This window comes from Calonectris borealis, chromosome 30, assembly GCF_964195595.1.
Source record: "Calonectris borealis chromosome 30, bCalBor7.hap1.2, whole genome shotgun sequence".
Lineage (NCBI taxonomy): Eukaryota > Metazoa > Chordata > Aves > Procellariiformes > Procellariidae > Calonectris > Calonectris borealis.
Window position 1 is genome coordinate 515,237 of NC_134341.1, and position 24,598 is coordinate 539,834.

The window sequence follows — 24,598 nt, forward strand, 5'->3', positions numbered from 1 at the left end:
CAGAACGCGGCGCGGGGCGGGGCCGGCAGGGGGCGGTAGAGCGGGCGCGTGGCGGGGCGGGGCCGGCAGGGGGCGGTAGAGCGCGCGCGGCGCGGCGCGGCGGGAGGCGGCGGGAGGCGGCCCGGCCCGCTCGAAGATGGCGGTGCGGAAGAAGGACGGCGGCCCCAACGTCAAGTACTACGAGGCCTCGGACACCGTCAGCCAGTTCGACAACGTCCGCCTCTGGCTCGGCAAGAACTACAAAAAGGTAGGCCGCGGCGGGGGGCGGGGGGCGCCGGCACCGGCCCCCGCCCCGCCGGCCCCGGCCTGTCACGGCCCCGCCGCCGCCATCGCCGCCCCCGCCCCCCCCCGGGCCCGGCCCCGGCGGCGGCGCTGACCCCCCGCCCCCGCAGTACATCCAGGCCGAGCCCCCCACCAACAAGTCGCTGTCGAGCCTGGTGGTGCAGCTGCTGCAGTTCCAGGAGGAGGTCTTCGGCAAGCACGTCAGCAACGCGCCCCTCACCAAGCTGCCGGTGAGCCCCCGCCGCGGCGGGCACCGGGGCGCGGGCAGCCGCGGTGGCAGGGACGGGGACGCGGTGGGCCAGGGGCTGCACCCCAGCGGGGGACGCGGCCCAGCGACACCCGGGGAGCTGGGGACAAGGCCCCGAGCAGGGACAGCGCCCCAGAGACGCGGGGACAGCGCCCCAGAGACCCAGGGACAGCACCGTAATGACCCGGGGACAAGGCCCCAAAGACCTGGGGACAAGGTTGAACAGGGACAGTGCCCCAAAAATGCAGGGACAGCACCCCCTGACCCAGGGGCAAGGCCCTGGTGACCCGGAGACAGCGCCCCAGAGGCCGGGGGACAAGGCTGAGCGGGGACAGGGCCCCCAAGACCCAGGGAAAAGGCCCCAAAGACCTGGGGAAAAGGCCCTGAGCAAGGACAGTGCCCAAAGACGAGGGGACAGCACCCCAGTGACCCGGGGACAGAGCCCCAGTGAGCTGGGGACAAGGCCCTGATGACCCAGGGACAGGGCCCTGAGCAGGGACAATGCCCCAGAGACCCGGGGACAGCACCGTAATGACCCAGGGACAGCACCCCAAAGGCCTGGGGACAAGGCTGAGCAGGGACAGCACCCCAATGAACCGGGGACAAGGCCCCGAGCGGGGACAGCACCCCAAAGACCTGGGGACAAGGCCCAGTGACCCAGTTCAGCATTCCAGTGACCCAGGGACAGCGCCCCAGCTTGGGGACAGCGCCTGACCACGGACAGCACCCGGTGACCCGGGACAGTGCCCCAGTGCGGGACAGTGCCCTGGTCAGGGATGGTGCCCCAGTGTCCTGGGGACAGTGCCCGGTGACACTCGGGCACTGTCCTGCTGGGAACTGCCCCCCAAGCAGGGTCCATGCCCCAGCGACCAGGGGACAGTGTCCCACCAGGGACAGCGTCCCACCAGGGACAGCACCCCGACATTGGGACAGGGCCCTGACCACGGACAGCGCCCCGAGGGCCCGTTGACAACACCTTGTAGACCTGGGGCCACCACCCCAGGGACCCCAGGACAGCACCCCATGGAGCTGGGGACAGCGTCCCGACACAGGGACGGGTCCCCAACTGGGGACAGTGCCCCAGCACTGCAGGGACTGCAGCCCAACCCAGGGACAGAGCCCCACAAGGGGATGGCACCCTGACGAGGGGGTAACACCCAGACACGGGGATGGCACCCCGACGAGGGGCGGGCACCCCGCCCAGCTCCCCGCCGCACCAGGGACGCAGCCCGCCCCTTGCGGCCGCCCCCCCCAACCCCTTTCTTCCCATTACAGATAAAATGCTTCTTGGATTTCAAGGCGGGAGGAGCCCTGTGCCACATCCTGGCAGCGGCCTATAAATTCAAGAGCGACCAAGGATGGTGAGTGCCTGCCTGCGCCCGTCGGGGCTGGGGGTCCTGGGAGCGGGAGGGGGCCGGGGTGGGGGTCATGGTGCCAGGGGTGGGGGTCCCCTCCACAGGATCGCCCTGGGGTGGCCTCAGCAGGGTCTGCACGGGGGTGGGCTGTTTGTAGGGCACCCACCTCCACAGCAAGCAGGTGCCGGGGCACGTTCCCCCCGCCCCACCGCGGACCCCTGATGGGGTTCAGGCGCGTGTGTCCCCCCCCGCCCCCCCAGGCTTTGGATGCTGACGAGGAGACCTGAGCTGTGGCTTTCATGAGAGTCGCTCTTTTCTTCCAATAAGGCGGCGTTTCGATTTCCAGAATCCCTCGCGGATGGACCGCAACGTGGAGATGTTCATGACCATCGAGAAATCCCTGGTGCAGGTAAGAGGCGCCGCCCCCGCCCCCCCCGGCACCCTCCCGTCCCCCACCCGCTCACCGCTCTGCTCTCCTTCCCCAGAACAACTGCCTGGCCCGGCCCAACATCTTCCTGCACCAGGAGATCGAGCCCAAGCTGCTGAGCAAGCTGAAAGACATCGTCAAGAGGCACCAGGTCGGTGGCAGCGCTGGGGTGGGGGGCACGGGGGGGCCCATCCAACGCCTCGTCCCGGCGCTCAGCCCTGGACCCACTCCCCTGCTCTCCTCGCAGGGCACAGTGACCGAGGACAAGAGCAACGCGTCCCACATCGTCTGCCCTGTCCCCGGGAACCTGGAGGAAGGTGGGTGCGAGGGGGAGCCCCCTGCTCCCAGCTCATAGTGAAACGCCGGGGGGGGATGGTGTTTGGGGCCAGAGCCGTGCTGGGCGTCACGGGCGGCTCTCGGTGGGACGGTGGGTCCGTCCTCAGCGCCGGCCCCGCTCCGTGTCTCCCGCAGAGGAGTGGGTCCGGCCGGTCATGAAGCGCGACAAGCAGGTCCTGCTGCACTGGGGCTACTACCCCGACAGGTGAGGGGTCCTGGGTGGGGGCTGAAGCCTGATGGAGCCCCCCGTGCCGCCGCTGTGGGTGCCACTCTCACCCCGCCCCTCTGCGCCCGCAGCTATGACACCTGGATCCCCGCCAGCGAGATAGAGGCCTCCGTGGAGGACGCCCCGACGCCGGAGAAGCCCCGGAAGGTAACGGGGTCCCCCAGGCTGGGACGGCGGCTGCAGCCCCCTCCCCTGCCCGCTGGCTGCCTGACGCGCCCCCACCCCTGCCCGCAGGTCCACGCCAAGTGGATCCTGGACACAGACACCTTCAACGAGTGGATGAACGAGGAGGACTACGAGGTGACGGACGAGAAGAGCCCTGTCGCCCGCAGGAAGAAGATCTCGGCCAAGACGCTGACAGACGAGGTCAGAGCGGGGTGGCAAAGCGCAGGGGGGGACGATGGGGGTCTCTGCTTGGCCGTCCCGTTCGGTTGGACCCAGCGACCCCCTGTCCCCCCCAGGTGAACAGCCCCGACTCGGACCGGCGGGACAAGAAGGGGGGCAACTACAAGAAGCGAAAGCGCTCGCCCTCCCCCTCGCCCACCCCAGAGGCCAAGAAGAAAAACGCGAAGAAGGGGTGAGCCTGGGCTGGGGGGGCGGCGGAGTCGGATCCAGCCCCGGGGCAGGGGCTGTGGGGAGTCCGGTCCTGGGGTGCGGTGGTGACTGGGACACGGGGGGGTCTCTCCCTTCGCAGACCCTCCACCCCCTATAACAAATCCAAGCGCGGGCACCGCGAGGAGGAGCAGGAGGACCTGACGAAGGACATGGACGAGCCCTCGCCCGTCCCCAACGTGGAGGAGGTCACCCTGCCCAAGACAGGTCAGGGTGGGGGGGCCGGTAGCCACCCCGCGGGGTCCCCCCCTCACGGGCGTGGGCGGCCCGTCTTCGGGGTGCTCAGCGCTGCTTCCCTCTGCTGCAGTCAACACCAAGAAGGACTCGGAGTCTGCGCCCGTCAAGGGGGGCACCATGACGGACCTGGGTGAGTCTGAGGCGCCGGGGCCGAGCGCCGCGGCAGGTCCCCCGGCTCCACAGACCTGGCCATGCCCAAAACCGCCCCTGCTCTCCTCTCTTCCAGATGAGCAGGAGGATGAGAGCATGGAGACGGCCGGCAAGGTGAGGCCCGGGCCCGTGCAGTGCCGGCCCCTCCCCAGCCCAACGCTCCTCCAGGGAAGATGTTCCCACCCCAGCACGGGGGTCACCGTCGCTGGATGGTCACCTCTTTATCCTGCTTTCCTTGTCCCTCTTTTGGGTACAAAAAGGCCGCTTTCTGCCCTTCCTCGTGCCCCTGGGGCTGTGGGCGGCTTTGCCCTGGGCCATTGGCCTCATCCTGCGTTTGGTGAGGATGAGGAAGGGTGCCAAAGGGGGGCTCAGGACCCCCTTGCCCATGTGGTGCTGGTCTCTGGCAGGACGAGGAGGAGAACGGCACCGGGAGCAAGGGGGAGCAGGCCAAGAACCCCGACCTGCACGAGGACAACGTGACGGAGCAGACCCACCACATCATCATCCCCAGCTACGCCGCCTGGTTCGACTACAACAGGTACGGGACAGCCGAGGATGAGGCCGGTGCCCCGCGGCACCAGCCGGACGGTGCAGGGCCGCCGTGCCGGGCCCTCCCCGAGCGTCTCGTCTTGCAGCGTCCACGCCATCGAGCGCCGAGCCCTGCCCGAGTTCTTCAACGGCAAGAATAAATCCAAGACCCCCGAAATGTGAGACCCCCCCGCTTCCCCGTCCCTCCCGGTGCCGGCGGGGCCGCAGCCGGTGCTGACGCCTCACGCTCTCCCCCAGATACTTGGCTTACCGCAACTTCATGATCGACACGTACCGGCTGAACCCGCAGGAGTACCTGACCTCCACGGCGTGCCGCCGCAACCTGGCCGGGGACGTCTGCGCCATCATGCGGTGGGTCCGGCGCCGGTGGGGCGGGATGAGTTTGGCACCCTGGCGCTGCCGGAGGGACCGGCGGGGTCTGAGCGCCGGCTCTCCGCAGGGTCCACGCCTTCCTGGAGCAGTGGGGCCTCATCAACTACCAGGTGGACGCCGAGAGCCGGCCCACCCCCATGGGCCCCCCGCCGACCTCCCACTTCCACGTCCTGGCCGATACGCCCTCGGGGCTGGTGCCGCTGCAGCCCAAGACGCCCCAGGTGGGTGCGCGGGGGCGGCCGCTCCTCGCCCAGCCGTGTCCCCCCTCTGCCTTCCCCCGGTCCCCGCGGGGGCCGGGCGCGGGGTGGGGTGGGGGGGTGGGGGGATCGCACAGCTTCGATCCGTGCCTCAGGGCCGGCAGAGCGACGGCGACGCCAAGACGGGCCGCAAGAGCAAAGAGATCGAAGACCTCGTCACCGAGACGGTGAAGGGGAAGCCGGAGCTGGTAGGCGGCTCCTTGGGGTCCGTCGCCCCGCCGCTGGCCGAGGAAGGCTCCTTCCCTCCTCCCCCTCGCGCCCCGCATGCCGCCCTGCCCCGGGGAGCAGGGACGCGGGGGGGACACCGTGACGAGATGGGGCACGAAGGCTTCTCTGGGATGGGGGGGACACCGGCGTCCTCGCGGCCCGTCCCGCATGGCCGCGTCCCCAGCGTCCCCTCTCTTCCCCCGGCAGCAGACCTCGGCCTCGCAGCAGATGCTGAACTTCCCCGACAAGAGCAAGGAGAAGCCGGCCGACATGCAGAACTTCGGCCTCCGCACCGACATGTACACCAAGAAGAACGTCCCCTCCAAGGTGGGCGCCCCCCGTCCCCGTCCCCGTCCCCCTGCCCGCCGCCGCTCACCCCCCTCTCCCCCCGCAGAGCAAAGCCGCCGCCAGCGCCACGCGGGAGTGGACGGAGCAGGAGACGCTGCTGCTGCTGGAGGTGAGCGGGGGTCCCCGGGGAGGGGGGAAGGGGGCCGCCGGGCGCCGCCGACGCCCCCGCTCGCTCCGACAGGCCCTGGAGATGTACAAGGACGACTGGAACAAGGTGTCGGAGCACGTGGGCAGCCGGACGCAGGACGAGTGCATCCTGCACTTCCTGCGGCTGCCCATCGAGGACCCCTACCTGGAGGACTCGGAGGCGTCCCTGGGGCCGCTGGCCTACCAGCCCATCCCCTTCAGCCAGTCCGGCAACCCCGTCATGAGCACCGTCGCCTTCCTGGCCTCCGTCGTCGACCCCCGCGTCGCCTCCGCCGCCGCCAAGTCGGCTCTGGGTGAGGCGGCCCCTCCCGGCGGGGCGCGGCGCGGGCGGGGGGGATGGGTCCTGCGAGGAGTCCTATAGGAGGATGGGATGAGTCCTATAGGGAGTCCTGTGGGGAGACAGGACGAGTCCTTTGGGGAGACAGGATGAGTCCTATAGGGAGACGGGATGAGTCCTATAGGAACATAAGATAAGTCCTATAGGCAGATGGGATGTGTCCTATAGGGAGTCCTATAGGGAGACAGGATGAGTCCTATAGGAGGATGGAATGAGTCCTATAGGGGGTCCTATCGGGAGACGGGATGAGTCCTATAGGGAGACAAGACAAGTCCTGTAGGAGGATGGGATGAGTCCTATAGGGAGTGAGATAGGACAAGTCTTATGGGGAGATAGGAAGAGTCCTATAGGGAGAAGGGCTGACTCCTATAGAGAGTCCTATAGGGAGACAGGATGAGTCCTATAGGGAGACAGGATGAGTCCTATAGGAGGATGGGATGAGTCCTATAGGGAGTCCTGTAGGGAGACAGGACGAGTCCTATAGGAGGATGGGATGGGTCGTATAAGGAGTCCTACAGGGAGACAGGATGAGTCCTATAGGGAGACAAGTCCTGTAGGCAGATGGGATGAGTCCTATAGGGAGTCCTACAGGGAGACAGGACGAGTCTTATGGGGAGATAGGATGAGTCCTATAGGCAGATGGGATGAGGCCTATGGGGAGACTAGGTTGAGTCCTATAAGGAGTCCTATAAGGAGACAGGATGAGTCCTATAGGAGGATGGAATGAGTCCTATAGGGAGTGAGATAGGACAAGTCTTATGGGGAGATAGGAAGAATCCTATAGGGAGAAGGGCTGAGTCCTATGGGGAGTCCTATAGGGAGACAGGATGAGTCCTATAGGGAGACAGGATGAGTCCTATAGGAACATAAGATAAGTCCTATAGGCAGATGGGATGTGTCCTATAGGGAGTCCTATAGGGAGACAGGATGAGTCCTATAGGAGGATGGAATGAGTCCTATAGGGGGTCCTATCGGGAGACGGGATGAGTCCTATAGGGAGACAAGACAAGTCCTATAGGAGGATGGGATGAGTCCTATAGGGAGTCCTATAGGGAGACAGGACGAGTCCTATAGGAGGATGGGATGGGTCGTATAAGGAGTCCTACAGGGAGACAGGATGAGTCTTATAGGGAGACAAGTCCTGTAGGCAGATGGGATGAGTCCTATAGGGAGTCCTACAGGGAGACAGGACGAGTCTTATGGGGAGATAGGATGAGTCCTATAGGCAGATGGGATGAGGCCTATGGGGAGACTAGGTTGAGTCCTATAAGGAGTCCTATAAGGAGACAGGATGAGTCCTATAGGAGGATGGAATGAATCCTATAGGGAGTGAGATAGGACAAGTCTTATGGAGAGATAGGAAGAGTCCTATAGGGAGAAGGGCTGAGTCCTATGGGGAGTCCTATAGGGAGACAGGATGAGTCCTATAGGGAGACAGGATGAGTCCTATAGGAGGACAGGATGAGTCCTATAGGGGGTCCTACAGGGAGACAGGACGAGTCCTATAGGGAGACAAGACAAGTCCTGTAGGAGGATGGGATGAGTCCTATAGGGAGTGAGATAGGACAAGTCTTATGGGGAGATAGGAAGAGTCCTATAGGGAGAAGGGCTGACTCCTATAGGGAGTCCTATAGGGAGACAGGACGAGTCCTATAGGAGGATGGGATGAGACCTATAGGGAGACAGGAGGAGTCCTATAGGGAGATAAGACAAGTCCTATAGGCAGATGGGATGTGTCCTATAGGGAGTCCTACAGGGAGACAGGACGAGTCTTATGGGGAGATAGGATGAGTCCTATAGGCAGATGGGATGAGGCCTATGGGGAGACAGGTTGAGTCCTATAGGGGGTCCTATAAGGAGACAGGACGAGTCCTATAGGCGGATGGGATGAGTCCTATAAGGAGTCCTGTAGGGAGACAGGACATGTCCTACAGGGAGACAAGACAAGTCCTATAGGAGGATGGGATGAGGCGTATGGGGAGACAGGTTGAGTCCTATAGGGAGTTCTATAGGGACACAGTACGTACAAGTCCTATGGGGAGACAGGAGGAGTCATATAGGCAGATGGGATGAGTCCTATAAGGAGTCCTATACGGAGACAGGACGAGTCTTATGGGGAGATAGGACGAGTCCTATAGGCAGATGGGATGAGGCCTATGGGGAGACAGGTTGAGTCCTATAGGGAGTTCTATAGGGACACAGGACGAGTCCTATGTGGAGGTGGCATGAGTCCTATAGGGAGTCCTGTAGGGATATAGTACAAGTCCTATTGGGAGAAAGGAGGAGTCCTATAGGAGGATGGGATGAGTCCTATAGGCAGTCCTACAGGGAGACAGGACGAGTCCTATAGGGAGACAAGACAAGTCCTATAGGAGGATGGGATGAGTCCTATAGTGAGTCCTACAGGGAGACAGGATGAGTCCTATAGGGAGACAGGACAAGTCCTATAGGAGGATGGGATGAGTTCTATAGGGAGTCCTACAGAGGGACAGGACGAGTCCTATAGGGAGACAAGACAAGTCCTATAGGAGGATGGGATGAGTCCTATAGTGAGTCCTACAGGGAGACAGGATGAGTCCTATAGGGAGACAAGACAAGTCCTATAGGAGGATGGGATGAGTCCTATAGTGAGTCCTACAGGGAGACAGGATGAGTCCTATAGGGAGACAAGACAAGTCCTATAGGAGGATGGGATGAGTCCTATAGTGAGTCCTATAGGAAGACAGGACAAGTCTTATGGGGAGATAGGTTGAGTCCTATAGGGAGATGGGATGAGGTGTATGGGGAGACAGGTTGAGTCCTATAAGGAGTCCTATAAGGAGACAGGACGAGTCCTATAGGCGGATGGGATGAGTCCTGTAGGGGGTCCTATAGGGATACAGTACAAGTCCTATGGGGAGACAGGAGGAGTCCTATAGGGAGACAAGACAAGTCCTATAGGCAGATGGGATGTGTCCTGTAGGGAGTCCTACAGGGAGACAGGACGAGTCTTATGGGGAGATAGGATGAGTCCTATAGGCAGATGGGATGAGGCCTATGGGGAGACAGGTTGAGTCCTATAAGGAGTCCTATAAGGAGACAGGACGAGTCCTATGGGAGGATGGGATGAGTCCTATAGGGGGTCCTATAGGGAGACAGTACAAATCCTGTGGGGAGACAGGAAGAGTCCTATAGGGAGAAGGGCTAAGTCCTATAGGGAGTCCTATAGGGAGACAGGACGAGTCCTATAGGAGGATGGAATGAGTCCTATAGCGAGTCCTGTAGGGAGACAGTACAAGTCCTGTGGGGAGACAGGAAGAGTCCTATAGGGAGAGGTCTGAGTCCTATGGGGAGTCCTACAGGGAAATAGGACGAGTCCTACGAGGGGATGGGATGAGTCCCACAGGCAGATAGGAAGAGGCCGATGGGCGGATGACTGAGTCCTATAGGGATTCCTATAGGGAGACAGGATGACTCTCATGAGGAGATGGGATGAGTCCTATAGGACATCCTATAGAGAGGCAGGACAAGTCCTCTGTGGAGGCAGGATGAGACCTGTGAGGGGATGGGTCAAGCCCCCGAGGGATGCACAGTGCTGAGGGCCAGGCTGGCTCCGAGGGCGCTGGGGTCCCCGCCGCCGGCCCCGCTCAGGGCCCGCGGCGCTGCCCGCAGAGGAGTTCTCCAAGATGAAGGAGGAGGTGCCCACGGCCTTGGTGGAGGCCCACGTCCGCAAGGTGGAGGAGGCGGCCAAGGTGACGGGCAAGGCCGACCCCGCGTTCGGGCTGGAGAGCAGCGGCATCGCCGGCACCGCCTCGGACGAGCCGGAGCGGATAGGTGAGGGGGGTCCGTGAGATGAGTGTGCCAGGCCTGGGGCGGGCAGCAGGGGCCCTGACCCTGCGCTTGCGTCCCCAGAGGAGAGCGGCGCGGAGGAGGCGCGGGCGGAGGCGCAGCCGGCGGAGGAGAAGAAGGAGGCGAAGGTAGCGGCTGGCCTGGGGAGGGGGCGCGGGGGCCCGGGGAGGGCGGCTGGTGCCGGGACTTGAGTGGCCGCGGGGCCGGTCCCTCCCCAGGAGCCCCGGGATGGCGCCGCCGAGGAGGAGGCGAAGGAGAAGCCCGGGGAGGCACCCAAGAAGGAGGAGGAGAAGGGGAAGGAGGCAGAGGGCGAGAAGGAGCCCGACAAGGGTGATGGCGATGGCGCAGGTGAGTTGGGGGCGCGGCTGGGCGGCGGGGGGAGACGCTGAGCCCCCCACGGCCCTGCCCCACTGACACGGCCCCTGCCCTGCTGCAGGGGAGCCGGAGAAGGAGAAAGAGGCGAAGGAGGGGCCGGACGAGGCGCCCAAGGAGCCACCGGAGCCCGAGGCCGAGCGCAAGGCCAAGGTGGAGCGGGACATCGGCGAGGGGAACCTCTCCACCGCCGCCGCCGCCGCCCTGGCTGCCGCCGCCGTGAAGGCCAAGGTGAGGGGCTGGGGCTGGGGCTGGGGGGGGCTGTGCAGCCCGGGTGCGGGTGCTGACCCCCCCGGGTCCCTCGCAGCACTTGGCGGCAGTGGAGGAGCGTAAGATCAAGTCGCTGGTGGCGCTGCTGGTGGAGACGCAGATGAAGAAGCTGGAGATCAAGCTGCGGCACTTCGAGGAGCTGGAGACCATCATGGACCGGGAGCGCGAGGCCGTGAGTGATGGTGGTGGTGATGGGGGGGGTGGCAGGCGCTTGCCCCTACTCCAGCGGCCCCTGCTGACCCCCCCGTGTCCCCCCAGCTGGAGTACCAGCGGCAGCAGCTGCTGGCGGACCGCCAGGCCTTCCACATGGAGCAGCTGAAGTACGCGGAGATGCGCGCCCGCCAGCAGCACTTCCAGCACCTCCAGCAGCAGCAGCAGCAGCAGCCGCCCCCGCTGCCGCCGGGGGCCCAGCCCCTGCCCGCCGCCGCCGGCGCCCCCCTGGCCCCCGCCGCCCACCCGCTGGGCGCGCCGCCCGCCCCCGCCATGGTGGCCCCCGCCGAGCCCGTGGGGCAGCCGCTGCCCGGGGCCCCCCCGCCGCAGCCGCCCCCGCCGCCGGGCGCCCCGGCCATCCCGCACGGTGAGTCGGGGTGCCGAGGGCTGGGGGGTGGTTGGGTGGGGGGGTCTCAACGCCAGGGTCTCAGCGCTGACGCCCCCCCTCCGCCTCTCCCCGCAGCCCCGGCGCCATTCCCCGGGCAGCAGCCGCCATCCCAGAGCCTGGCTGGGAGCCTCGGTGGCAGCGGCCACCCCGCCGTGCCCGGTAATGCGCCCGCGGCCCTGCCCTTCGGATTGCCTCCATCCGCCATCCCATTTAGCATGGCTAACCCCCCCGCCGAGCCCCTCGGCGCCACCTTCCCCGCTAACCCGCCCGCCCTCCCGCTGCATGGGGCCCTCGCCAGCAGCATGCCGTCCGGGGGGCTGCCCCCCCCCCCCCACCCACCCGGCCTGGCCCTGCCGCACCTCGCGGGGGGCTCGGCCGCCGCGCACAGCCCCGCCATCGTGGCCGCCGTGCAGGGAAGCCTCCTTCCCAACCCCGGCCTCCTCGCAGGTGAGACATGGGGGGGGCATGGGGGGCCACCGGGGAACGGGGCGGGGGGACCCCCCGGGAGTGGCTCAGGGAGGGGGGACCCACTCGCGGGCATGGGGCTGGGGAGGGGGCTCAACCCTTCCCGGGAGCTGTGGGGCAAGAGGTGCTCATGCACCCCCTTGCCCCCCCAGATGTGACCCCCCCCCCTCTTTTCTCTCCCTGCAGACCAAGGCCCCCCCCTGCAGACGGACCCCATCGCGCCCAGCCCCAGCACGGCCACCCCCGTCCCCCCCACGCAGTGAGCCCCCGCCGGGGCTGAGGACGCCGCAGCCCCCCAACCCTGCCGCCACCACCGGCCCGGGGAGACCGGCCCCTCCCGCCCCCGCAAGGCGCCCCAAAGGAAGCCCCCGACCCCCCCCAGCTTTGGTATTTTTTTATGATTGTCCTGGATTTTATTTAAGTGTTGGTCTCCCCGGGCGGGCTGGGGACCCTGCTCCCCCCCGGCTATTTATGAGACAGCTCCAATCCCACCTGGCTCATGGGCATTTCCCCCCCCCCCAGCTCCTTCTCAGTTGTCACCCCCCCCATTTTTGTTTTTGGTTTTTTTTTAAAAAAAAAAACAACAAAAATAAAATTCCAAGTCCCCGGGGCGGGAAGAAACAGCCTCGTGGTGCAGGGTCTGTCTGGGCGGGGGGCGATGGGGGACAGAGGTTCACGGACCCAGCGTCACGTTTCTGACACTTTATTTGATGCCGTGGAGCAATAACTTAGCCGGTGGGGCCGGGGGGGGCCGGGGGGGCGGCTTGGTGGCGGTGGCAGGAAAATGAGGGAAAAGGCACAAAACCCAGAGTGATGTGGGGGGACAGGACAACACGGGGGGGGGGTCTTCAGCCGCTCAGCACCATCCGGACCAGCTCTGTGGAGAGAAGGGGAGAGCGGGGTGAGGGGGGGTCTGCCGGCCCCCCCAGCCCTCGTCCCGGAGAGAGGCAGGAAAACCAAAGTCAAACGGCTGAAGAGCGCAGGGAGGAACCGGCGTCGCTGCAGCCCCGGCCCGACGCCGCTGCCCTCGCTGCCGGGGGGCTCCACGGCCCCCCCACGCCAGCACCCACGTCCCGGCCCCGGCGCGCAGGGGGGCTCCATGCAGAGGGGCATGCGGGGGGGAGGAAGGGGGGGGCTGCACCAAGGGCGAGAGCGCAAACCAGGCGGCCTTTTTTTTTTGCTTTTTTAAAAAAAAAAAGACACCACCGGAAAAAAAAGGAAGGAAAAAAAAACTGTAAGTAACTGAGGGGAGCGGGGGGAGGCGTACCCCTGCGGCGTCACCCTGACAAGATGTGTCTCACAAACGCTGGGAGGAAGGAAGGAGACATGATGGTCAGGGAGGGAGCGGGGCCACGGCTGAGCCCCTTGGGACCCCCAGCCCCCCCGGGACCCCCAGCACCCCCCCGGGACCCCCGGCCCTCACCTTCGTAGTTGATGCAGCCGTTGCTGTCCTCGTGCCCGGCCACCAGCTGCTCCACCTCCTCCTCCGTCATCTTCTCGCCTGTGGGACAGCCTGCGTCACCCCGGGGTGATGGGGGGGGACACACTGGGGGTCCCCAGGGCTTGCAGGGTCCATGGAGAGGGCTGGGGGCTCGTGAGAGTCCCAGGACTGGCCGGGAGCTCATGGGGTCCCCGGGGCTGGCTGGGCTTTGGGGGTTCTCAGGGATGGCCAAGGGGTCCCTGAGGTCTTGCAGGGATGCGGGGACCTGGAGGGGGGTGACGCTCACCCAGGGTGACGAGGACATGGCGGATCTCGGCCCCCATGACGGTGCCGTTGCCCTCCTTGTCGAAGACCCGCAGCCCCTCCACGTAGTCCTCGAAGCAGCCCTGGTCCTTGTTCTTGGCGATGGTCTGCATCATGGGCAGGAACTGCTCGAAGTTCAGCGTCTTCAGGTTCATCTCTGCGGGAGAGAGGCCGTGGGCGGGGGCCGGGGGGGTCCTGGGCAGTCTGGGGGGGGGGTGTCCCCCACTCACCATCGCTCTTGGGGTTGCCCAGCACCTTCATGACCTCGGCGTTGGTGGGGTTCTGGCCCAGCGCCCGCATCACGTCCCCGCACTGGCTGTACAGGATCTTCCCGTCCCCCGTGCGGTCGAAGAGCTGGAACGCCTCCTTGAACTCTGCCGGACCCCCCCGCATCAGCGCCTCCGGGACCCCCTCACCAGACCTCCCACCCCGAGGGACGCGGCATCCACAGACCCCACCCACACTGATGGGACCCCACAGCCTGCACCCCTGGGACCCCACACCTTGGGGACCCCATTACCTGCCCCCCGGGATCCTGTTCCCCCCCCCCCGGCCCTGGGTGGGGTTTCGTTCCCGGGGGGATCCGGTTTCCCGGTGGAACCCGACGCCGGCCGGGATGGAGATCGCGGCCGGGATGCTGCCCCCCCCCCGAAGCGGACCCAGGCGTCCGGGCCGCTCCCGCCCCCCCGGAGGGAACCCGGGGACCGGGCGCCCCCCCCGCAGGAATGCGCGGCCCGGCCCCGCGCTATGCCCATATAAGGGCAAATGGCGCAAGAGGAGCCCGCGCCCCTCCCGCCCCGCGCCCCCCCCCCGGGCCCGGCTCCGCACCCCCCGGGCCCGAACCCCCCGGGCCCGGGCCCGCACCCCCCGCCCCGCTGGCACGAACGGCCCCGCCCGGGCGAGACTTTGCCCCGGGAAAGGCCCCGCCCGCGGCCGCGTAGGAAGTGCTGGGGGCGGCGGGGCCGGTCCCGGTGGGCCGTGCCCGGTACCGGGGGTGGGGGGGGCCGTGCCCGGTGCCCGGTGCCGGTCACTCACCCGCAGTCTGCTCCTCCGAGAAGTCGCACTGCGGGGAGAGCGCGGGGGTCAGCGGGCACCGGCACCGCCCGGCCGCGCCCCCGGGGATGGCGCCACCGGCCGCGCCCGGTGCCCGCCGAGCCCCCCCCGCCCGCCGAGCCACCCTGCCCGGTGCCCGCCGGGGTCCCCTGCGCCCCCCGCCCCGCCGAGCCCCCGCCCCGCTCGCCGGCCCCAGCCGCCCCCCGGCGCGACCCCCGCCCCGGTCCCCCCGTGTCCCCCCGCCCGCGCATCCCCGCCCGCGGCAGCCGGTGCCGGTCCCGATGCCGCTGCCCGATGCCGGTGCCCGGTGCCGGTGCCGGTGCCCCACCATGGCGGCGGCCGCTCCCGTCCCTGCTCCGCGCTCTGGGCCGCGGGCGGGCGCTTTCTACCGACCGGCGTCACCGCCCGCCCATTGGCCGCGCGCCGGCTGCGTCACGGCGCGTTAATTAGGCGATGCGTTATGCATGAGGGGGCGGGGAGAAATGAGGCCACGCCCCTTCTGCCGGGGGGGATTTTTTGTCTATAGATGGGCACGGAGCGGGGCCGGGGGGGGGGGTCGCACCCCGGGGGGCACCGCGATGGGGGACACCCCCACGAGTGACATCATCACAGGGACCCCAGCGACGGCATCCCCTGGGGCACACCCCAACGGCCACACCCCATGGAGGGCACCCCACCGGCAGACACCCCCGTTCCGGTACCCCAATGGGGGACACCCCAACAGGCCCCACGGGGACACCTCAGTGGGGAGCATCCCGTGACAGCACCCCATGGGGGACACCACGACAGGGGATGTCCCACGGGTGGACACCCCAAGGACCACACCCCATGAACAGCAGCATGATGGGGACACCACGATGGGGACACCCTGTGGGTGGCATCCCACCAGGGACACCACGATGGGGACACGCTGTGGGTGGCATCCCACCAGGGACACCATGGTGGGGACACCACGATGGGGACACCCTGTGGGTGGCATCCCACCAGGGACACCACGATGGGGACACCACGATGGGGACACCCTGTGGGTGGCATCCCACCAGGGATACCACGATGGGGACACGCTGTGGGTGGCATCCCACCAGGGACACCATGATGGGGACACCACGATGGGGACACCACGATGGGGACACCCTGTGGGTGGCATCCCACCAGGGACACCACGATGGGGACACCACGATGGGGACACCCTGTGGGTGGCATCCCACCAGGGACACCACGATGGGGACACCACGATGGGGACACGCTGTGGGTGGCATCCCACCAGGGACACCACGATGGGGACACCACGATGGGGACACCCTGTGGGTGGCATCCCACCAGGGACACCATGATGGGGACACCACGATGGGGACACGCTGTGGGTGGCATCCCACCAGGGACACCATGATGGGGACACCTCAAGGGGGGGACGCATCCCACTGACTGTCCCCCACAGGGGACACCCCGGTAGGGACACCACGAGGGACACCCACGGGGGACCCCACAGACCCCACGGCTCCCCCGGGACCCCCAGGGCCACAGGAAGCCGCCGCCGTCTCCTCCCTCCTTTATTAGTGCGGGGGGGGGCCGGGGACGCAGCCCCGGGAAGGCAGCGAGGGGGTCTGCGGCGGTGGCGTCCCGGCGGTGGCACGGCGGTGGCATCCCGGCAGTGGCACGGCAGTGGCGTTGGCGGCAGCGGCTCTAACAAAAGCGTCTCCCGGGGGGGGCCGGGGGCACAACCCCAGGCCGGGCCCCCCCGCGCCGGGAGGCTCCTGGGTGGGCAAAAGGCACGAGGTACTTAACAGTCTGGGGGTGCGGGGGGGGCCCAGCCTGGCCCCCGCCCGCTGCGTCTTTGGTCAGTGGCGAGGCGGGGGGCGAGGGGGGGCAGCAGGAGCAGGCGGGGGGCCCGGCCCCCCCTCGCCCCTCCCGCTGCCCCAGGCATGGCGGGGACTGGGGGGGCCTGGAGGGGGGCCCAGCTCTAGGGGCTGCTCCGCTCGTCCCGCAGCTCGTACCTGTGGGGGGAGAGAGGTGGGGGGGCGTGGGGGGGGGCATAGGTCCTCACCCCTGAGAGACCCACTGGGTGCCCCCCAGAGACACCCCCCCGGGACAGGGCCCCCTGCCCCAAGACCTGCCACCCCCCGGGACAGTGCCCCCCAGACCCCCCCCAGACCCCCCCAGCCCGGCCCCACTCACCAGTGGGTTCCCCCCTCGGACAGATCCACCTGCGCCAGGTCCAGATGGAGCTGGGGGAGAGCAAAGGCTCAGAGGGGCTCCCCGGGCCCCCCAGACCTCCTGGACACCCTCGGCCCCCCCCGGGCCCCCCCTACCTTCCCCAGCGCCTCCTTTTCCCGCGACATGAAGGACAGGGTGGATTTGACGTGAGCTTCCAGCTTGCGTCGTGAGGCTTCCTCAAGGGACATGTCCCACTCGAACCTGGGGAAACTGGGCTATACTGGGCCGTACTGGGCGGCACTGGGCAGGCGCTCCCCCGTTTTCCCCCCACCTCTCGTTGAAGTCGGGGTTGAGGGTCTTCTTCTGGACGCTGGTCTTCCTCTTGGTGCCGCGGCTGCGGTCGGGCAGCAGCACCAGGGACACGTAGGGGTCGGGCAGCTCCTTCGACACCGGCCTCAGCTTCCTGGGGGGGGACACGGCTCAGGGCGGGGGTCCCAGCCCCGAGCCCCCCGCCCGACCCCCCACCGGGGGCCTCACCTGCAGGCGTGGACGATGGCCACCAGCTTGCGCTCGTCCCCGTGGTACCAGAGCGTGAGCTGCAGCCGGCCCAGGGGACCCTCTGCCGGCTCCGGGCGGCTGCGGGGGCAGAGGGTCAGCACCCCCCCGGACCCCCGGCACGGGGGGGGCCCAGCCCTGGGCTCCCCGGGGGGGCTCACGCCCAGACCCCCCACCCTGGCTGGGGGTTTGCAACCGGAGCAGACACGGGGAGGGGGGCTGGACGCTCCTGGGGGGGCTCAGGCCCCCCAGCCCTACCTGTCAGCCGGGGGCAGGCGCTGGCGCAGCCCCCCCGCCCCGCACTCCTCCTCCCCCGGCGCCTCCGCGGGCTGGGGGGCAGCGTCCCCCCCGGCCAGGGACACGCTGCTGGCCCCCACCTCCGCCTGCTGTGACACCAGGACCTGGGGGGCGAGCGGGGGGTGAGGAGGAGCCCAGCCTGCCCCCCCCCCCACCCCCCCACCCCGACACTCACCCCCAGCTGCGCCCGCAGCAGGACCTGGCTGCCGGGGCCCCCCCCGGCCAGCGGGAACCAGCCGTCCAGCGCCAGCCCCTCGGAGGCCAGGAGCTGGGGCAGGGGCAGGCTGAGGGCGCCCAGGGGCTGCCCCCCCTCCTCCTTCACCTGCGGGCACAGGCGGCTCAGCACCCCGGGACGGGGCCCCCACGTGGGGACGGGGCCCCCGCCGTGGGGACGGGGCCCGGGGACGGGGCAGAGACCTGCAGCTCCAGCGACTCCACGTGGGGCCGCTTGATGAGGAAGGAGAAGCCTTCGTCCCACACGGGCTCGGCGGTCGGGGCACAGGTCTGGGGGCAGGAGAGCGGGTGAGAGACCCCCCCTCAACCCCCCCCAGTCCCCCCAGCCCCCACCGCGTCTTACCTTGGTCTTGACGGAGACGTCGCGCACGGCCAGGCTGGCGAAGGCGGCGGGTGGCTTGGAGCCTTTCCGGAGCTGGGGGACAGCAGGATGGGGACGGTGGGGACGTGGGGGGTGCCCGGGGCAGGGCCAAGGGGCCCCCCGGCGCGGGGCAGCCACTCACCGGGAGGTCGGCGGCTCGGTCCACGAAGACGGAGAGGAGAGCGGCCGAGAGCTCCTCGCCCCGGGCGGGCTGCAGGAGGCTGTTGGTGTGCAGGACCTGGGGGGGCAGGGGGTGGGCTGGGGGCCCCGCCGCGGCGTGGGGGCGCACGGGGACGCGTGGGGACAGGGATGGGGACGGGGATGCGTGGGCATGGGGACAGGAATGGGTCTGGACAGGGATGGGGACGGGGATGGACGGGGACGCACGGGGACGGGGACGCACGGGGACGGGGACGGGGCCAGCTGTGCCCCCCGCACCCGCGCGAGCCGGGGGCCGTTACCTGCTCGAGGAGGGCGGCGCTGGGGCTGGGGGCCAGGCTCTCCAGCCGCACGTGCAGCCGCCCCGACTTCACCTCCTCCAGGGGCAGCCACTGGCGGGACAGGGAGGGCGGGTGAGACCCCCCGGTGCAGCCCCCCCGGTGCAGCCCCCCCCCGGTGCAGCCCCCCCGGTGCAGCCCCCCCCCGGTGCAGCCCCCCCCTTGGCCCCCTCCTACCTCGTCCACGATGCGGCTGCTCAGCACCCGCCTCAGCGGCACCTTGCACCTGGGGGGGGCAGTTGGTGAGGGCTGGGGGGGGCCACCCCACGGCCACCCCCCGGCCCCCCGCCGCCCCCCAGCACCCACCGGCCCAGGAAGTCGTCCTTGTCGATGTCCTTGTCGAAGAGGTCGAACTCCACGTCCTGCCCCGGGACGTTGTCCACGATCACCTGGGCAGGGAGAGGCGTCACTGGTGGGGGCACCCCCAGACTCCTGGGTCCCCTCCCACCCGCCCTGCCTCAGTTTCCCCTCCTGGGGGGGGAACGGGACCCCCCGACGCAGCACATCCCTGCCCACGGGGAGGATGCCTGGGGTGGGGGCTGACAGGGTGCGGGGACCCCCCGGTACCTCGTAGACCTCGTTCCAGCGGGGGTTGAGGTCCTCCTTGACCACGCGGCTGCGGAAGACCCTCCCGGCCACCCGCACCTTGGCGTAGGGGTCGGAGCGGCCCCGCACCACCCCCTTGAAGAAGTTGTCCTTGGCGATCAGGTTCTCGGCCTCCAGGAGCTGGATCCGCAGCACGTGCTGGGGGCACAGGGACGCGCCGGGCACTGGCACGGGGGGCTGGCGGGCGCGTCCAGCCCCACGCTCCCCCCGACCCTGACAGCCCCCCCCTCATCAGCCCCCAGGACCCCCCAGCCCCTGAGCTCTCTCCTGCCCCCCCAGGACCCCCCATCCTGCTCTCCAGGTTCCCGAGCCCCATCCTGCCCCCCAGGACCCCCCCCCGGTCTCTGAGCCCCATCCTGCCCCCCAGGACCCCCCCCCGGTCTCTGAGCCCCATCCTGCCCCCCAGGACCCCCCCCAGTCTCTGAGCCCCATCCTGCCCCCCAGGACTCCCAGCCCCATCCCACTCCCAGCCCCCCCAGCTCCCTGCACCGTTTTCCTCTGCACCTGAGCCCCATCCTGTCCCCCACCCCCCGAGCCCTCCAGCCTCCCCGGTGATGCCCCCCAAGCCCCCCCATCCCCCCCCAACCTCGGTGCCGAACTGGGGGTCAGGGCTGGCGTGGGTGGGCCGGTGGGTGCCGCCGGTGCTGGCCAGGGGGTCCGGCTGCCCCGGGGGGGTTGGGGTGGGGCCATCGTTCTCGGGGGCGTCGAAGAAGAGCACCTGCGGGGCCGGGGGTCAGTGGGGGGGTGGCAGGGGCCGGCCCCCCCCCTCCGGCGCCCCCGAGCCCCCCTCACCCGCAGGACCAGCTTCATGTAGAGGCGGCTGCCGGGCCCCGAGCGCTGGAGCTGGAAGGGCTGGTCCAGCGTCAGCTCCGGGGCGTCGAGCAGGCGGGCGAGGGGCAGCGAGAGGGAGCCCAGGCTGCTCTGGCGGGGGTCGTCCTTCACCTGGGGGGGACGGGGGGTCACGGGGATCCGGGGGATCCAGGGCACTCGGGGATTTGGGGGGGAAAACGGGGGAGAAACGGGGGAGAACTGGGGTTTGAAGGATTTGGGGGCATATGGGGGGAAATGGGGCTGGGGATCTGGGGGGATCTCGAGGGATGTGGGGGGACGCGGGGCCGGGGTCTGGGGTCTCGCCTGGATGTCCACGTCCTGGTTCATGGGGTCGTGCAGGAAGAAGCGGAAAGCATCTTCCCAGACGGGAGCGGACGTGTTATAGACCACCTGGGGGGAGCAGGGTTAGACCCCCACCGGCCGGCCGGGCCCCTGCCCCCCAACCCCGCCTCTGCGGGGCCGCACCGGCACGGCCGGGCCCCCCCGGGCCCCCCAGCCCACCTTGCTCTCCCGTGTGACATCCTGCACCGAGACCTGCACCATGGGGTTGGGCTCCTTGCCCGGCTTCTTCATCTGCACGGAAATGGGGGGGTCAGGGGGGGTCCCACACATCTCTGACCCCACAGAGCAGGGAACTGGCAGCCCCGGCCCCCCCGGCCCCCCACTCACGGGCAGCTCCTCAGCCCGGTCCAGATACACGACCAGGATGGCGGCTGATGGGGGATCGGGTTTGGCCACGATCGTCCGGTTCCTCTCCAAAACCTGGGGGATGCACCCGGGGGGGGGTCGGCCGGGGCAGACGCCCCCCCCCATAACCCCCCCAGCTGGGCTGAGCCCCAGCAAACTCATCTCTGGGCTGACCTGGTCCAGCTTGGAGGTGTCGGACATGAGCGAGAGCCACTCCAGGCGCAGATGGAGCCGCCCCTGGCCCCCCTCCTGCAGCGGGAACCACTGCGGGGGCAGAGGGGTCAGCACGGCCCCCCCGGCGCCCCAGCACCCCCCGCCCCGGCACCCACCTCCTCCAGCACCCGGGCCTTCAGCACCTCCCCGAAATCCAGCTTCATCCTGGGGGGGTAGGAGAGGCCGTGAGCTGCGGGGCCGGGGGGCTGCAGCCCCCCCCTCAGCCGCCAGCCTGGGGGTCCGGCCCCCCCGCACCTGCCCAGGAGGTCGTCCTGGTCGGGGTCCTTGTCGAACAGCTCCACCTCCATCTCCTGCCCCGGCACCTCGTGCACGATGAACTGGGGGACAGGGTCAGCGGGGGGGCAGGGGGGCCCCCCACCCAGCACGGCCAGGCTGGGGATGTCCCAGGGGTCCCCGTGTCCAGCCCGTCTGGGTTGGGGTGCTCCTGCCCCCACGGCCCGGCTGGGGATGCTTGGAGGGTCCCTGTGCCCCCCCCCCCAACCCCTGCTGGTCTCGGGGGGATCCCCGGGGGGTCTCACCTCGTAGACCTCGTCCCAGATGGGGTTGAGGTTGTCATCGATGACGCGGCTGGTGACGACCTGGGTGCCGACGCGCAGGACGGCGTAGGGGTCCGACTTGCCCTCCACCAGCCCCCCCATGAACCGGTCCTTCGACCGCAGGTCCCGGGCGGCCCGGAGGTGCACCCGCACCACGCCCTGCGGACGGGGGTCAGCCGGGGGGGTCGGGGGCAGCTCCCGGGCCCCGGAGCAGGGTGTCCCCTGGGACCCCCCCCCGGGACCCCCAGCCAGCCCTTACCCGGGGCAGGGGGCAGCGGAGCTGGGCGGCCTCGTGCAGGTTGGGCACCAGCGGGACCAGGAGGCGGTTGGGCAGGACGAGGTAGGAGGAGATGGCGTCCATGATCATCGTGTCCGACATGGAGCTGGGGGGGGCACGGTCACGGGGGGGCCATGGACGGCACGGTCCCGGGGGTCTGGGAAGACCCCGCAGCCGGGCTGGGGCTCACCTGAGCCCCGGGATGTCCAGCAGGTTGGTCATCCCCGTCCAGTTGATGTCCAAGGTCTGGGGGGGGAACGGGGTCAGGCGGGGGGGGCCGGACCCCAGCCTCATCCTGCCTGGGGGGGGCCGGGGCTGCCGGTCCCTTTTGGGGGGTGGGGGGGTCACTCACCGGGCGCCGGATGAAGAACATGGTGAGGGCCCCCACGATGGGCACGTCCCCGAGGAGGGGCTCCAGGATGATCCGCAGCATCCCGTGGAGCTGGGGGGGCGGCGCTGAGATGTGACCCCCGCCATGGCCACGGCCCCCACCCCGCCAGCTCCCCATGGCCCTAGCCCCGCTGCCCCCCCCCAAACCTCCCAGCTGGGGCGGAGCCCCCCCTCACCTGCATGCCCTTCACCCCCGCCTTGCAGAAGAACTTCTTCACCTCCACGTCGATCTGGACGTCACCCACGTAGCTGCGGAGACGGGATGTAGGGACCGGGGGGGTCTTTGCCACGACACCCCCCCAGCTCCCCCCCCAGCGAGGGGGAGCTCCAGCAGCCGCTGTGCAGAGGGAGACCCCAGCGCAGGGGGGCAGGGGGGGCGCAGGGGGCTGAGACCCGGCGCCTTCGCCACACGGGTGGGTGGCTCCAGCCGCTCACCTGATGTTGAGGTCCAGCAGGATCTGCTTCTTGTGGGTGCCGGGGTGAGCCCTGACCCCCAGGACCCGGAGAGGCTGTGGGGGGGCAGCGGTGAGCAGGGGGGCCATGGGGGGGCCACGGGGGGCGATGGGGGGGCCCTACCTTCTCGCCCATGTCCACCTTGGTGAAGGTGAAGGTCTGGAGGTGGCTGTTGGAGGCCCGGATGGACGGGGCGATGTTCTCCACCAGCAGCTTCTCCATGTACTGCCCGAAGAAGGGCCAGGCCTGGGCCAGGACCTGCCGGCAGCGGGAGGGATGGACGGAGGGACGGACACAGGGGCATGGAGGGACGGAGGGAGGGCGGCAGAGGTGGGGGGAGGGATGGAGGGATGGAGGGAGGGATGGATAGAGGGATGGAGGGAGAGAGGGATGGAGGGACGCAGGGAAGGATGGAGAGATGGATGGATGCAGGGATGGATGCAGGGATGGATGGATGCAGGGATGGATGCAGGGATGGATGGATGCAGGGATGGAGGAATGGATGCAGGGATGGAGGGACCAACGGACACCTCACCTTGTTCAGCCATTCTGCCCTCTCCACATCCGGGAAGCTCACCTGCGGGCAGACAGGCCGGGGGTGTCGCGAGGCCGGGGGGGTCGGGGAGGGAGCCTCACCCAGCCCCGTGCCTCAGTTTCCCCAACCGGGCCGGTGGGACCCCCGCGGGGTGGGACAGTTGCAGCCGGGGCCGGGTGTCACCCCCCCGCAGCTGTGATCAACATCTGGCGGCAGCTCCGGCCCCGCTGCTGAGTCCGGCCCCGTCGTGGCCGTTCCCGGGGGTCCCGGTGGTGGGGGTCCCGAGAAGGGGGGTCCCGGCCCCTCCGGCACCACGGGGAGGGGGTTCTCGGCCCCCCCGCGCCCGCCCCAGCCCGCGGCCGGGCAGGAAGCAGCCCCCCCGGGCCCGGTGAGTCACGGCCCGGCCCCGGCGCTGCCGGAAGGCCCCGGGCGGTACCCTGGGGACGGTCACCCCACTGCGGGGGTCGAGCAGGGGGGACCCCACTGGGGGGCAGCGGGGGCGTGCGATGCAGCATCTTGGCGGTCACGGACCTCAGCGGAGCGGGGAGGCGGCGGGGGGGTTGCCGCGCAGCCGGGGGTCCCGCCCGGGGGGGAAGCTCAAGCGGGGCTCGGTGCAGCGGGACGGGCGGGTAAGCGTGCGCGACCCCTGCAGCGGGGCCCGGGGGTGGACGCGGTGCGGGTGATGGGGGGATCCCGGGGGTCCCGGCCGGCCGGGGAAGCCCAAGCGGGGACCGCGGTGCAGCCGATGGGGTGGAATCCCGGGCGGGGGCCGCAGTGCGGCAGCCGGGGGTGCCCCCGGCCCGGAGCCGTCCGCTGCAGCTGACACGGGCGAGGGGCGGCCCCGGGCGAGCCCGAGGGGGTCCCGGTGCCGCCGCCGCCGGGGAATAACGGCGCGGCGTGCGGGCAACCCGCTTACCCATGCCGGCAGCTCCCCGCTGGCCGCGCCCAGCCCGGCGGCAGCGGCGCGAACGGCGGCCTCCTCGTCGCGCTGCAGGCGGGCGGCCAACTGCATCCCGCGCTCCCGGGCCTTCCGCCGCCGCCGCCAGCCGGCGTAAAGGGCCAAGGCCAGGACCAGCGCTCCCGCGCCCAGCCCCAGTAACCCCGCGGCGTAAGCGGGCAGAGCCCAGAGCAGCCGCCGGCCCAGCGCTCCCAGCGCCGCCAGCCCCGCGCCCCGCCGCTCCATCCCGCCGCCGCTGCCGCCGCCCGACTCCCACGCCACGCCCCCCCGCCGCACTGGGCGGGGCCACGCCACGCCCCCACCCCCCCGCGGTGCTGCTCTGCTGTACTATTGGACTGAAGCGAGGGGGGGCGTGGCGCAGAAGGCTTGTGGGCGGGGCCGGGGCGAAGGGCCCCGGCGGGGGGGAACGCCCACAAACTCCCCCCCCCCCCCAACCGGGAGAGCGATCGCCGTTGGCTTTATGTTTTTTTTTTTTTTAATAGTTGAAAACGTTACAGGCCCCGGGGGAGCCGCGGCCCCGGTGCCGCCCCCCCCCCTTACCGGGACACCGACCCGGCGCGGGGAGGGAGGGGGC

General features: G+C 69.3%; 3 protein-coding genes across 9 annotated transcripts; 1 reads left to right on the forward strand and 2 right to left on the reverse strand.

Moving 5' to 3' along the window:
• Positions 1-65: 65 nt before the first annotated feature.
• SMARCC2 (SWI/SNF related BAF chromatin remodeling complex subunit C2) lies at positions 66-12,246 on the forward strand. 6 transcript variants are annotated; one of them, XM_075133679.1, is made up of 29 exons: positions 66-247; positions 393-512; positions 1,805-1,890; positions 2,212-2,293; positions 2,370-2,462; positions 2,559-2,628; positions 2,783-2,852; positions 2,945-3,020; positions 3,108-3,239; positions 3,335-3,450; positions 3,568-3,692; positions 3,793-3,852; positions 3,949-3,986; positions 4,280-4,410; positions 4,508-4,579; positions 4,659-4,772; positions 4,861-5,014; positions 5,146-5,238; positions 5,465-5,584; positions 5,652-5,714; positions 5,787-6,045; positions 9,741-9,902; positions 9,981-10,045; positions 10,136-10,265; positions 10,354-10,520; positions 10,597-10,731; positions 10,818-11,136; positions 11,233-11,604; positions 11,809-12,246. In XM_075133679.1, the coding sequence occupies exons 1-29, from the start codon at positions 137-139 to the stop codon at positions 11,883-11,885; spliced, it is 3,612 nt and encodes a 1,203-aa protein (XP_074989780.1). In that variant the 5' UTR covers positions 66-136; the 3' UTR covers positions 11,886-12,246. The 6 variants fall into 6 exon arrangements, with proteins under 6 accessions (XP_074989780.1, XP_074989784.1, XP_074989781.1 ...); XM_075133683.1 differs by having other exon boundaries at positions 11,233-11,316; XM_075133680.1 differs by having other exon boundaries at positions 5,468-5,584.
• Positions 12,247-12,309: 63 nt separating this feature from the next.
• MYL6 (myosin light chain 6) lies at positions 12,310-14,888 on the reverse strand. Of its 2 annotated transcripts, XM_075133688.1 has the most exons (7): positions 14,748-14,864; positions 14,402-14,429; positions 13,597-13,740; positions 13,350-13,523; positions 13,046-13,123; positions 12,890-12,928; positions 12,310-12,499 (listed from the first exon to the last, which is right to left on the reverse strand). In XM_075133688.1, the coding sequence occupies exons 1-6, from the start codon at positions 14,748-14,750 to the stop codon at positions 12,900-12,902; spliced, it is 456 nt and encodes a 151-aa protein (XP_074989789.1). In that variant the 5' UTR covers positions 14,751-14,864; the 3' UTR covers positions 12,310-12,499; positions 12,890-12,899. The 2 variants fall into 2 exon arrangements, with proteins under 2 accessions (XP_074989789.1, XP_074989788.1); XM_075133687.1 differs by lacking the exon at positions 12,890-12,928 and having other exon boundaries at positions 14,748-14,888.
• A 1,065-nt stretch (positions 14,889-15,953) lies between these two features.
• ESYT1 (extended synaptotagmin 1) lies at positions 15,954-24,255 on the reverse strand. The gene is made up of 31 exons (XM_075133686.1): positions 23,983-24,255; positions 23,067-23,108; positions 22,655-22,789; positions 22,514-22,587; positions 22,255-22,327; positions 22,041-22,130; positions 21,879-21,934; positions 21,671-21,794; positions 21,394-21,570; positions 21,110-21,192; positions 20,971-21,019; positions 20,816-20,905; positions 20,624-20,716; positions 20,456-20,527; positions 20,258-20,344; positions 19,916-20,065; positions 19,710-19,841; positions 19,085-19,261; positions 18,824-18,906; positions 18,695-18,743; positions 18,482-18,571; positions 18,163-18,258; positions 18,003-18,074; positions 17,843-17,929; positions 17,601-17,747; positions 17,387-17,529; positions 17,111-17,209; positions 16,905-17,036; positions 16,729-16,834; positions 16,595-16,644; positions 15,954-16,413 (listed from the first exon to the last, which is right to left on the reverse strand). Exons 1-31 carry the CDS (start codon positions 24,247-24,249, stop codon positions 16,380-16,382), a joined length of 3,159 nt encoding a protein of 1,052 aa, XP_074989787.1. The 5' UTR covers positions 24,250-24,255; the 3' UTR covers positions 15,954-16,379.
• Positions 24,256-24,598: the final 343 nt, after the last annotated feature.